We start from the raw sequence: 14815 nt of genomic DNA on the forward strand, positions 1-14815 counted from the left end.
ATAAGTTAATTTCCAAATTAACTTATATATAGAGAAAAAAACATATATTATATTAGCTACACTTAGTTTTCATTATCCCCACTTCGAATGTCAATGGAAAATGACACTAAATAAAGCAAAAGCTTCAACGAATGATTTATGTACAATTTTATTTTGCTATTAAAATAAAATTAGATGAGAAACTATAGGTGAAAAAAAAATGAAACCAAACATTGAAATTCAAGAAATAATTTATTTTGGCCCTTAGATCTCCTTGTACATTTTTACAAATAAAAATAGCACATTGTTTTAAAGCAATCCCAGCAAGTGTTAAAAGGCTTGAACTTTAGGGTGGCATCTAATCAACAATCCCACATCAGAAAATTAGTAGTAAAGGTTAGAAAGCAACTACAATAAGGCTAGCCAATAGTTAAACAGTAACTTCCTCGGCCTCTTAATTTTTTAGTCATCGGGCCTGTAAGTTGCCATTCTTCTTAATTAAAAATGCTAACTGGTAAAACCAGGGTCAACTGGTTTTGCAGTTGGACCTAACATTTGACCGGTTTTCTGTTTTTTCAGTTTAAGTGGTTTTAAGCCATAACCTAAACGGTTTGCAGATGGGTTCCCGGTTTTTCAGGATAAACCATCTGATCTGGTCTGGTTCAGTTTCAACAACATAGGAAAATGGAGTTCTTTCGTTCATTTTTGGTGCATACGTGATGGAAAATGGGAAATGTAGCTTACAACCAAGAGCTGATCACCCTCGGAATAGGCTTGTTTTGTGCGCTTTCTCCGCTTCGTACTTCCTTCCTTTTTAGCCACGAAGCTTTCATAGGCGTCTTCAAATAATTCATCCAGTTGCTCACCATACCTGAAAGCAGAATACTGTTAGCTTATAAAAGCATCCAAAAAATGGACCATACTTTACAAGCATATCCAAGTTAAGAGGAAACCACCGCTGGTGTTCTTTATCGGTGTCTGAATCATTAGATGTGTCCCCTTGGGCTTCCTCATGGCCCCCTTTGCTATCACTACTTCCAATCCCATCATTTTCATCATCATATTCATCATTATCGACAGCCACAAGTTCTTTCTTCCCCTGAATAAAAGCATGCCAGATATATAATAAAAATTACAAATTTAGATCAGCGTAAGACTGACCAAAAAAATTACACATGTGGATGCATAACACAATTTATGAAATAAAATTCCCACACATAAAGAAAACCGTATCCAACATCGAATTCCATCACTATATAGAGAAAACGCAGGATTATCGGAAAGCTGGTGCTCACAGCAAAACTCCCATCATCACTAATTCAGCATAATTTATTACAACTTCAGAACATAGACAAGAAAAAAATCCATTGTCCATTTGATTTCACCCATGCAGGATAACAATTATAAAAAGTCCCGAGAGCAAGAAGCAAACCACGAGATTTCATCCTATGCCTGAATGGAAAGACATGCCAACTAATATAGGCTATAAATGACTGATCTTTCAAACTGGTAATTTAATAAATAAATGAAGTACAAAGATACCTTGATAGAAGTTAGAGAGAACAATTCATGATCTGTGTAACCCTACTCAGTTGCATCTATTTGCTTGCCTAATGTTTTCCGAGTTTTGTCCTGCAGTAAAGATGAAAGGATTTATCAGACAAAGCAGAATATATTGCATTTATGCTTGTAAAAAATGAGGATTAGTAATGTCTTGAAAGAGCATATATACATCAAAAGCAAAATAGAGATTACATTCAAGTTCAACAACACACCCGGAGGAAAATATTGGATGATGATATGCAGGACAACCTAAGAACGAGAATGAAGACGTATTTCATATAGAATAGGTAAAAATGTTCAAAGGAGGTGAGCATTGCTGTAGAAAAACTCGTCAAAGCCTGATGGGTAGACATACACGCTAGGAGGCACCTGATAAAATTCGTAATATATTACATCGAGAATGTGAAAAAAAATAAAAAATAATAATAATTGTAATAGACTTCAAGTCTCCAAAAATCCCTATGAAACCTATCCCATAGTGATGGTTGAAGTCCCAGCATTGTACATATTTCCAAGTCTATATTACTTGTTGCAAAATTGTTACTAGATCTGCTTAACAGACATTACATCTAAATTTTAATATCACTTGTTCACACCGCAATCAGAGCCGGTCCTGTGTTTGAGGGGCCCCGAGGCGAATGATGAAAATTAGGCCCCCCATCGACAAAATTCAAAGGTGTATTATGTGACTTATTGCTAACTTAAAAAACTAACATTAAAACAACAACGAAATATATCATAGAAACGATTATATTATAAACCATCAAACCAAAAATTTCAAACAATTAGTTAAATACTATTCGTCTTGCTGTTTTAGAGGCAAAAACATCAATCAAATCTGAATAACTTAGCTGCTTAACCATTTCTTTTTCTATTGATAACATAGCTAACCCGTTTAATCTTTCTTGTGACATAGTTGATCGGAGATAAGTCTTGATCAACTTCAATTTCGAGAAACTTCTTTCCGCAGATGCAACTGTAACCGGTACGGTTAACAAAATTTTGTAAGCAATATAAGCATTTGGAAAACAAACATCCAATGTCTTCAAATAGTGTAGCACTTCAATTGCTCTTGTTGCTTCATTTGGTAAATAAATCTTCAAGACTTGTAATTCCGAACATAAATCATCTCCACTGATATCCGAAAGCCCATCATGTTCAAGATATTTCTCAAGATTCATACAAGAGTTCAACAAACTTGATAAAGTTGCACTCCTTAACCTCTTCAAATTAAACAAAAATCCAAATATATCATCATATAGTTTGAATTGTTCAAATCGAGTCCTCAGAGAAGATAGAGCTTGATCAATTATAAAAACAAAGTACTCAACTCTAAATGATTCTTCTGCTGATTGCTTTATCTCATTACTACAGTTTTCATCAAATTTATACTTTCCACCTTGAGGGCAAGGTGGATTTGGAAACCGGGGGTATTGATAGGCTCCAATCAACCTCGTGCATTCTAGAAGGACCTAGAAGAAGAAGAACTTGAAAGTGGTGGAAAACTAGTCTGTTGGAGAGTAAAAATGGGAGGGAAAATGAGTTACAAGTAGCTTATAAATAAGGAAGAGTTGGAGGAGAAGAGGGAGGAGAAAATTGGGTAGTCACTTAGGAGAGAATTGGCTCTCTCGAAAAGCCAAATACCGTTGTTCTTCTTTTATTTCCTTGTTTTCCAATTTCTGAATCTGCTCCACTTCCAGCAGGGTTCTATCAGAGACCAAGACACATGGAGGAATATTTTGTCATAAACAGACACCATACAGAAAATGAATCATTTCAGTCTGTGCTATTCCTTGAAATAAAGGTTGTGGTTTTGATGCTTACTGTCTTGTATCTTCTGTTGCTATATGGTTTGTATGTTCCTGACTGGGAGTATCAGATTCCAATTGAAGCATCTTCTTCTGCAAAAGTATACTCGGTGAAATGTGGTGTACATGGAGACACTGGACCAGCATGTAATGCTGTTGGTATGATCGATCGCAAAATTTTGGGTATTCATCACTTATATAGAAGGCCAATCTATGCACGCACAAAACAATGTAGTATCAACTCCCCAGATTATGGTCCACTTCCTCCTGATGCTCCTTCATGGTGCCAAGCCCCTTTTGACCCTGAAGGGATTTTAAGTACAGTGATGGCTACAGTCTCTTGCTTGCTCGGTTTGCAATATGGGCACATTATTGTCCATTTTAAGGATCATAAAACTAGACTGTTGCAGTGGTTTGTCCACTCATGTGGTCTTGTGGCTTTGGCTGGACACAGAATTTGGAAGCAAGGAGAATTCATAATTTAGATGAGTTATATTCCTGTGGAACTTCCGTTGAAGATCATTATTTAGATTTCACCCCTTCCGCTTATTCCAAATATGTTCTGAAATCTGACGATGAGAATGTTATCATTGATAGTTTGGGGGATTATATTAACCTTGTAGTTGTTGCTCCCGTGGTGACTAGCATTTTGTGGCAAATGGGAGCATGTAGATATGGCTTTAATCAGAATTTTGACGCCTCAACTCTTCAGATATTTCCATCACAGGAGTTGGACTATCTGCTCTTTGGCTGCAGAGAGCCATGGAAAGTCAAGACCCTTATTGATCATACGAAATTGGATCATGAATACAGAAGTCCGGGTATCATCAATATATTTGAGATTGTGAGGGAGTTCACCCTTGAGCAGCAACAAACCTTCAATCAGTTTGTTAATGGTGCTCCATGGCTTCCACCTGGTGGTATGGCAGTGCTGAACGAGTTAGGGTGCTGGGCAGCAGCAATCAAGTATACTTTCCACCTTGAGGGCAAGGTGGATTTGGAAACCGGGGGTATTGATAGGCTCCAATCAACCTCGTGCATTCTAGAAAGACCTAGAAGAAGAAGAACTTGAAAGTGGTGGAAAACTAGTCTCTTGGAGAGTAAAAATGGGAGGGAAAATGAGTTACAAGTAGCTTATAAATACGGAAGAGCTGGAGGAGAAGAGGGAGGAGAAAATTGGGTAGTCACTTAGGAGAGAATTGGCTCTCTCGAAAAGCCAAATACCGTTGTTCTTCTTTTATTTCCTTGTTTTCCAATTTCTGAATCTGCTCCAATTCCAGCAGGTTCATATCCATTTTATTTACAGTTCAAGAGTAAGATAATTCAATTACGTTTAAGTCTATTTCCGGTTCCCTCAATTTGTCTCAAGAGTATTGTGTGAAGTGAGATTATTGTAGGGTTCTATCAGTCATCTGATGTATAAACACCCTTCCCTCCTCCCAAAATGGGTGAGAGATGAGCTAAATATGAAAGATGATCTATTTGATTTGTTGGCAATGTATGCCTGTTAAATGTTCCATTCTGTGCTCATGTATGTATATTGTGAAATAAAAACCTCCTTTAGATTGACATGTTTCGTTGGTGTCTGAAGTTCCTTCTTCGACCGTTTGATGTTCTAACTTGTTCATTTTATGATTGTTTTCCGCAATGACAATATATTTCAGTATAACCTAGCTTTACCTATACTATGGCCTCTTAACTAGTAGAGAATATAGCATGTAGAGAGCCTGCAGTGCTATGACTATGAGGCGGATGATGACTGTTCCCCAGCATTTCATATGTAATCAATAGAAAAGCATTCTAGTATTTGAGTATTATCAAATTATCCTATCATCTCAATTGAATGTTAATTAACTATAGCTTTGAAAGCCTAGACAATAGCTCAACTAATCCGTGTTTTGCTTAATTTTGTGTTCAATATGTACCTAAAAAATAAAACAATAAAGCAGAAAAGGAATGATAAACATGGGCAATGACCTTGGATCGTCTTTTTGCTAGAAGTTTCTTTGCCCTTTTCTTCTTCTGTTCAATGGCATTAGTCAGCTCCTCCATTTCATTGATAATTCTCTCATCTTCATCGTGCTTGCTCTCACGTTCCACAGCCGTTGTAGAAGTAGTAGCCTTCTGTGAGGGCGATAATGCCTTCCTTATATGTATACGCCATCTACACCACAATACAAGCATCAAAGGGCACAAAATCATGTAGGAGAAACACTGAATCTCCACATATGGGAAATATCTGCCTATGGTCCTTTGTATGTTTCCTACACAATCTTACTTCCAAAGATGCTTGAAGTCTTGTTTCCCCAGAACACGAAGATCGTCACACAGATCTTTAACCTGTCCAGCATTAAAGAAAATGGCAGTTTAATGGTCAGAGAACAAGATAATGAACCAGTCAGTTTATCTAAGTTTACGAGAGTTCGCTCAAATATGAAGAATAGAAAAGAAGAAAAGAGTAAATCACACCTCGTCGGTTGTAAAAGTATGATCCTTGATGGGTAAACATGCAGGATCCTCAAATGTTATAGAAGTAACTGAACCAAGGATCTCAAGAGGAGAGTTAGACCAAACAAAGTCAGCTGCAGAGCAGACCTTCCGCAAAGTTGTGTATCCATCTTCATACCTTCAAAGGAAACCTAACATAAACATCCATGTACATGAAGATCAGTAAAAATGTAAAAGAAGAGAAACAAGATTTGCATAAGGTTCTCATTTACTCTGGAAAGCCCTACGATAGAGTGCCGTGGCACTTATCATCGTGGGTGCTATATACCAAAAGAATATATACAAAAAGAATTTCCTTCAATTTATCCATATTATCAAGGAAGTGTGCAGTCATGATATGTAGCAGAGGTGACAGATTTGCATCAATGATCTGTACTGGGCCTTATCGATTTGATTTAGTGGTGGATGAACTTAAGAAACATATCCAATAAGGGATTTCTTGGTCCTTGGAATTTGCTCACATCGATAGACTAGGAAGGAGATGAAATTCGAAAAGACAACACCAGTAGAATTGTCTGCGCACTTCACTAACTTGAGTGTCATGATCATCTTTTGCCAGTCTCCATTATGTGAAAAATATCATGCATACTCAAGAATAAACATAAAACTGGCTCCCACCCATTCTTTTATATACCAAACAAACATTGTTTTTGCACAAATGTTTCTAGATGATGAAAGTCACACATTCCATCAATTAGTGAGAAGAAAATATACCCATCACGATGTCGCTTTTGCTTTGTTCCACTAAGTACATCTACCACCTGAACATGTCAAATACAGAAAATTATTTCAATTAAAACAATTAGAAAGATAATGTGTAGATATCATGGAAGCGATTGGATTACCTTTGGAGATTCTTTACCTCCTTGGAAAAGGTGCTTTACATCAAGAAGTTGCAGATCAATTTTAGCAGGAGCCTTATACTTGAAACCCACAATATAAATTTCTGTTGGGGAGAAAACGCGTGGGTCGAGTTTGGTTGACAAATAATGGAATTGAGAAAACACAGCTAAAAATGGACACAGGTATTTACGTGGTTCACCCAATTTAGGCTACTTCCACGGGCAAGTATGGGAGGATTCACTATAGTAGGAGAATTACAACAATCTCTCTAAATACAAGGAGATAACAACAAATAATCTTTCTTGTAATAGGAGAAAATAAGTAGGAAAAAAAAAAGAACTTAGGAGAAAAACAATAAATTTTCTCTCTTCTCTTCTCTTCACATTACAAATTTTCTCTCTTAATTTTTTCTCTCCATATGACACACCCTTTTCTCTCGAACTCTTGTCCATATTTATAGAGAATTTTAACCTCCATAATTGCTTGGAAGAGTCAAATTTCTACCACTTTCATTTGCTAGAATTCTCTACACATTTGCCTTGTCAAGTAAATGGAGAAAGAAAACTTGAATTTCTCATCCTCACTTGTATGCATGCATGGAGTCTTTCTTACCAATTAAGATATCAACAACCTTATCAATTTAGTCAAAAAATGTGGCTATCATTAGTTGGAAACTTCAATTTTGCCACCACCACCACTTGCATGCATGTATCTTTCTTGCTTGGCAATTAAGAAAGTGGCTTATCCTTTTATGGTCAATAAAAGTGTCTTTACTATTCAACATTTCTCCCATTTAAAGTCACTTTTGTTGACCACTCCAATCCTTCCCACACTTGCCATTTCCATGCTACTTACGTTTCTGCTAGGCCAATGGAAGATCGACACCATATAAACTTGTCAGTTCCAATTGGCTTTGTCAACATATCAGCTAGGTTGTCCGCTGTATGGATTTTCTGTATATCCACACTTCCTTCCTCCACCTTTTCTTGAATAAAGTGATATTGAACTCGAATATGCTTTGTCCTCTGATGAAATGCTGGATTCTTTGCCAAATGCAAAGCGCTCTGACTATCACAAAATAGAGCAATCTTCTCTTGTTTGTGTTCGAGCTCGTCCATTAACATTTGCAACCAGATTGCCTCTTTGCTAGCTTGTGTAGCTGCCACATATTCTGCCTCCGTTGTGGAAGTAGCCACGATAGACTGCAGTTTTGAAACCCAGCTTACAGCTCCTCCAGCAAGAGTAAACACATATCCTGTGGTGGACTTGCTTTTATCAAGATCACCTGCATAATCTGAATCAACATAGCATCTGACAATAAAATCTGATCCTCCATAACATAATGTAGCATTTGAGGTATCCTTGACATATCTCAGGATCCTCTTTACAGTATTCCAATGCTCTTTACTAGGATTTGCCATGTATCGACTGATCGCTTCCACTGCTTGTACAATGTCTGGTCTTGTACAGATCATAGCAAACATCAAACTACCCACTCCTGATGCATACAGCACTCGAGACATCTCCATCCTCTCTGCTTCGCTGCTAGGGCTCATACTTGAGGATAACTTGAAATTAATAGGAAGAGGGGTAGAAATTGGCTTACAATCTTGCATATTGAAGCGACGCAAGATTTTCTTCAAGTAGTTTTTCTAACTAAGCCAAATCTTTCTATTATTTCTATCTCGGTAAATTTGCATCCCTAGAATCTTATTTGCCGTTCCCAAGTCCTTCATATCAAACTCCCTAGCCAATTGAGCCTTCAGGTTTTCAATACGATCTTTGTTGGGGCCTGCTACCAACATGTCGTCAACATACAATAGCAAGATAATGAAATCATTATCACCAAATCTCATGTAGTATGCACACGGATCTGAACAGAGTCTGTTGTATTCAAGGCTCATGATGAAGGAATCAAATCTCTTATACCAACATCTCGGCGCCTGTTTGAGACTGTACAGAGATTTGTTCAACCTGCAAACCAAGTTCTCTTTTTCTTTTTCTTCAAAACCTTCTGGTTGGAGCATATAATTTTCTTCTTCAAGTTCTCCATGAAGAAATGCAGTTTTCACATCTAACTGCTCCAGGTGTAAGTCAAATATAACACACATCGCCAGGATTACTCGAATTGTTGTGAGTCGAACCACAGGAGAAAATATTTCGTTGAAGTCAATGCCTTCTTTCTGAGCATATCCCTTCACCACCAGTCTCGCACGATACCGCTCCACTTGATCATTGCCATCTCGTTTGATCTTATATACCCATTTATTCCTAATGGCCTTCCTTCCTTGTGGTAGTGGAATAAGATTCCATGTCTTGTTCTTATGAAGAGCTTCAATTTCTTCTTGCATTGCAGCCATCCACTGAGAAACTTCTTGGCTATTTATAGCCTCGTGGAAAGTTGATGGCTCTCTATCTTCTGTCAGTAAGCAGTATGCAACATTGCCCTCCATAATGTAATCTGAGTGCCAAGCCGGTTCTTTTCTCTCCCGTGTTGATCGTCGAACATCTGGAGCACTAGATTCAGCTTGTTCTTTGTGCTCTAGTGTTGTTTCAGAAGTATCTACAACTTCTCGTTCGTCTCCAACTTCGACTGTAGTAGTCTCTGGTTTTTCTTTTGAAGTGCTATAATTTTCTTTTTCCTGCATTTTGCCTTCCGCAAATATGACATCTCTGCTGATTATCACCTTGTGGGCAGTGGGATCCCACAGGCGGTACCCCTTCACTCTATCAGCATACCCTAAGAAATACATTTTCTGGATTTTGGATCTAAATTTGATGTTTCTTGGGTGTTGTACATAACATACACAGGACTTCCAAACACATGTAAGTGAGAATAATCAGTTGGTTTACCAGTCCACATTTCCATAGGTGTCTTCAGATCAATTGCGGTTGATGGCGACCGATTGGTCACATAACAGGCAGTTTTGACTGCTTCTGCCCAAAATGACTTGGCTAGCCCCGCAGTTCTCAACATTGCCCTTGTTCTTTCTAACAATGTTCTGTTCATCCGCTCTGCCACTCCATTTTGCTGTGGAGTGTATGCCACAGTGAACTGCCTCTTGATACCTTTTTGTTGACAGAAGTTATCAAATTCATCACCGGTATATTCTCCTCCATTATCAGTCCTCAGACACTTGATCTTCTTATCAGATTCAAGCTCCACACGCGCTTTGAATATTTTGAAGACTGCAAACACTCTGCCTTCCTTTTGATTGGATACACCCAACATCTCCTGGAGTAATCATCAATAAAGATACAAAGTATCTTGCACCTCCTAGGGATATAACTGGTGCTTGCCAAACATCGGAATGAACCAGCTCCAAGATAGCTTTACTTCTTGCAGTGGAACTGCTGAACTTCAATCTGTGCTACTTACTAGTAACACAATGCTCACAAAAGGGTAATGAAACATTTTTGAGCCTTGGAAGAAGCTTTTGTTCTGAGAGAATTTTCAAACCACGTTCCGACATGTGAGCAAGCTTGCGATGCCACATCATCGTTAATTCTTCTACTGAACCTGTCGATGCGACAAATGCTTCTCTTTCTTTTAGTGTCTCTCCTTTAAGCATGTACAAATTTGCAGCTATCTTTTCCGCTTTCATCACCACAAGCGCGCCTTTAACTATTTTCATGATCCCATCTTGTATATGGGTCTTGCATCCAATGCTGTCCAATTGTCCTAGAGACAATAAATTTTTCTTTAGGCCTTTTACGTGCCGTACCTCCTGGATAGTACGAACTGTACCATCATACATTTTCAATTTGATGGTACCAATACCAGCGATCTCCAAGGCATGATCATTTCCCATAAACACAGATCCTCCCGGGATAGTTTCATATTGATGGAACCATTCCCTTATTGGTGTCATGTGCCATGTAGCTCCTGAATCCATAAGCCAGACATCAGAATATTTCTTTCTGCCTTCAACAACTATTGTTGCCTCGCTGTATAAAATTTCACCATCATCTGAGGTACTTGCTACACAACCCTGAGCTTTTGATATCTCAGGACCTTTTCCTTTAGCTTCTTCATTCTTCTTGAGACTCCAACAATCCCTTTTTAAGTGCCCTTTCTTGCCACAGTAATGGCACTTGGCATTTTTCTTACTCCTGGATTTTGATCTACTCTGATTATGACTCCCACTGGAGCCACGTTCCGTTGATCTCCCTCTCATCATCGTTAAAGCTTCTGCCTGATTCAAACTTGTCAATCTGTCCTCCTTGTTCTTGCGCCTACTTTCCTCTTCAAGAACAGACAGCTGCGATATCATCGAAGACTAGAGTTTCAAGGTTGTTGGTTAAGTTGATGATGAGTTGATCATACGAATCTGGTAGACTTTGAAGTAAGATTTCAGCACGTTCACCAGTCTCTATATTATGCTCCATTGATGTGAGTTGTGAAAATAGAGTATTGAGGGTATTGATGTGGTCTGTCACCGTAGTTGACTCCATCATCCTAAGGGTGTAAAGTTTTCTCTTTAAGAAGATTTTGTTGTGTAACGATTTGGCCTCGTACAGCTTTGTCAGCGTATCCCATATCTCTTTGGCCGTTTTTTTCTCTGCCACACTTGACAATACTCCATCGGCTAGTGCAAGGTGCAGATTAGCAACTGCGTTGCTATCCATCTCATTCCACTTAGTATCGTCAATAATTTCCATAGGCCTTTGTCCAATTGCCACCAAGCAGTTATCTTTTCTCAAAACTGCTTTTATTCTCATTTTCCATAATGAGAAATTGTTCCCGTTGAACTTTTCAATCTCATATTTTGTCGCCATTTTTCACCGATACTATGATTGAACAACGACCCTACACAGAACCTTGCTCTGATACCACTATTGGGGAGAAAATGCGTGGGTCGAGTTTGGTTGACAAATAATGGAATTGAGAAAACACAGCTAAAAATGGACACAGGTATTTACGTGGTTCACCCAATTTATGCTACGTCCACGGGCAAGTATGGGAGGATTCACTATAGTAGGAGAATTACAACAATCTCTCTAAATACAAGGAGATAACAACAAATAATCTCTCTTGTAATAGGAGAAAACAAGTAGGAAAAAAAAAAGAACTTAGGAGAAAAATAATAAATTTTCTCTCTTCTCTTCTCTTCACCTTACAATTTTTCTCTCTTAATTTTTCCTCTCCATATGACACACCCTTTTCTCTCAAACTCTTGCCCATATTTATAGAGAATTTTAACCTCCATAATTGCTTGGAAGAGTCAAATTTCTACCACCTTCATTTGCTAGAATTCTCTACACATTTGCCTTGTCAAGTAAATGGAGAAAGAAAACTTGAATTTCTCATCCTCACTTGTATGCATGCATGGAGTCTTTCTTACCAATTAAGATATCAACAACCTTATCAATTTAGTCAAAAAATGTGGCTATCATTAGTTGGAAACTTCAATTTTGCCACCACCACCACTTGCATGCATGTATCTTTCTTGCTTGGCAATTAAGAAAGTGGCTTATCCTTTTATGGTCAATAAAAGTGTCTTTACTATTCAACAATTTCTGCCAATGCCGAACGACTAGCTTGAGGTTTATCCACTTCAACCTTTTCAAAAAGCTGTATAGAACATTCATAGATGAGAAACGCTTTATATTGAACAGAAATTCTTGGTCAAGCTTCATATGAAAGAATAGTACCTGTCTAAGACAGAAAAGTATGGCAGTATAATCTTGGGATCTGAAAACCTACAAGACAGTAATAGACATACCATTATTCATTCATTGCATCCCTTTTATAAGGTTGACTTGACTAGTGACTATGGCTAAATGGAGTAAAAAACCTATCATGAAAAATGCATTATAGTACATCATAACCAATTGTAAAACCCAAAAAAGCATCAAGCCCCCCTCCCTCCCAACAACCCCTGTTGGGTTGGGGATGGGGATTTCCACGCAAGCATCACAGAAGTAATAATAGATTCAAAAAATATTTCCTGAATCTCAACCCCAAGAATATAGCAATTTCTAAAGATCAATGTAAACATCAGCATTTGTTGTCTTGAAACCATTCAAGGAATAAAATTGGTACTAAATGGATATTCAAATGATTCTTCATTGAACCAAAAAAAATTAAATTTGTGAAAATGACGCTAAACACAAAAAGTTAGCAATTATGTAAAAGCCACTTGTTCACTATTGAAAACTGAAAAGCTAACACCCCCGCTGTTGGCGCCAAAAAATGGAAGTTCAAAAAGCATTAAAATTTCTTCAACTTCTTTGTTTACAAACTGCATTCATGAATTTATCAACCAATTCCCATGCATCACCTTTCAAGCATAAAATACTTGTGAACGTTTACGTGTTCATATGCACAATTAACCAGTAATAATAGAATTATATATTATGATGTAATATCCAAAATTGCATTTCCGTATTGCAGTCAGTGTTAAGTTTGCTTGAAATACAATGAAACTCAAATATACGACAAAATTTCCTTTGGGAGCCAAAAGCTCCGTAGCAAGCTTAACCGAGTCAATAACAAGAGCATTCTGACTGGTAGCCTCCCTCGCCCACGCACCTCCAACATTAGGCAAGCCGTCGTGCAGCACCAAGTTGAAAGCCTTGCATCCATTCTCCGCCATGAGCTCTTCACCACTGCTCTACACTTAGGCTGAGTGATATCCTCCTGCACGGAGATGGCGCCATGGATGGGTCGTATAGGATCGAGGTCGACGCTAATTACGAGGCTTTCGACAGGCATCTTCTCTACGGCAACTTGCATCCATCTACCTGGCGCAGAGGTCGAGCACGAAATTAGCCGAGCGGAGAAAACCGAACTTGGAATCCAGCTGAACCAGCTTCCATGCGGTTCGAGATCTATAGCAATGCTCTTTGGCCAAGTGGTAGTACTTATCCAAACGATGCTTGCCCTTTACCTTTCCCATTGATGTTAGGGTTTTACAATTGGAGGGAATTTGGAAAGAGAATTAGGGTTTTAGAGATGGGAAGGTGGGTGCCGTTTTACTTACAAAGTCTTTAACGAACAGATGCTTGACTTTTAAAAATAAAAGATATTGATAACTATAATTTAGCTTGACCCTTGCTTTTTAAAAATCAATTTTTTTAAAATTTATTTTCAATTTTAATCGAAAATATTTTCTTATTTTTTAACCACATATTTTTCCAAAATTCAATATTTTTTTTTTTTTTAAGGAAAATGAAGATCAAATAGTGCCCTTAATAAATCAACATATTAATTTTATCATCTTATTAAAGTACAAATGCTGATAATTCGATAAAATAATCATACTTTCTTTTCTTCCTTTTTCTTTATTTTAAATGAAATCACAATTTGTCAATTATGCAAGTCCCCATGTCTCGAATATTATTTACCACACTCGTTTGGTGAAGATCAATTTTAAGAGATAATTCATTAGTCTTCATCTACTTCATTCAACACATATTTTAGCGGTTTGTTCTCGTATTTCGAATGCAATTCGTAATTCATCATCTAATATAAGAAAAATTATATTTCAAATCTTAGTCACAATTAAATGTACAACTCAAACTTGAGGGACTAATATTATGTTCATATACATTAGCTAGTGATATTACTTTGATCATATCATTGCAATCTTCTTGTGGATTTAGGCATGGTATATGATGGGCCAAAATAACATAATATTAAGGGAAAAATTCATACTTAAGGTGTATTCTTTACACCATTTCAAAATTTAGGTAAAATGTTTGAAAATTCAAAATTCAGGTTTAGATTTAATTAATTAATAATATTTATTAAATAAATATAATAAAGCCATGGTTAAACAATCAATGGTCGCAGATTTTTTAAAAGTCACATATCATCAAATTAATTGGTCACATATTATTTCGAGGTCACAAATGAAAAATCTTGTAGGTCACAGATTATTTCGAGGTTACAAATGAAAAATTTTATGGATCACATATTATTTTTTAGTCACAGATCATCAAATTTTAAAGTCACAAACCAAATCATTGAAGTCACAAATCATCAAATTTTAAAGTCACAAACCAGATCGTTCAGGTCACATATTATTTTTTAGTCACGGACCATCAAATTTTAAGGTCACAGACCACCAACAACTAAAAAAAAAAAAAAAAAAAAAAAAAAAAAACCC

The 14815-nt window shown here is 37.2% G+C and overlaps 1 protein-coding gene and 1 pseudogene across 1 annotated transcript; one reads left to right on the top strand and one right to left on the bottom strand.

The window, feature by feature from the left end:
* The window catches only part of LOC111412616, a 15024-nt pseudogene extending 1347 nt beyond the window's left edge, over positions 1 to 13677 (bottom strand).
* On the top strand, positions 2936 to 4986 carry LOC111412072. Its single transcript, XM_023042817.1, has one exon. It carries the CDS (start codon positions 3269 to 3271, stop codon positions 3833 to 3835), a length of 567 nt encoding a protein of 188 aa, XP_022898585.1. The 5' UTR covers positions 2936 to 3268; the 3' UTR covers positions 3836 to 4986.
* Positions 13678 to 14815: the final 1138 nt, after the last annotated feature.

The sequence above is a fragment of the Olea europaea genome, chromosome 16, assembly GCF_002742605.1.
Source record: "Olea europaea var. sylvestris chromosome 16, O_europaea_v1, whole genome shotgun sequence".
NCBI classification, from domain to species: domain Eukaryota; kingdom Viridiplantae; phylum Streptophyta; class Magnoliopsida; order Lamiales; family Oleaceae; genus Olea; species Olea europaea.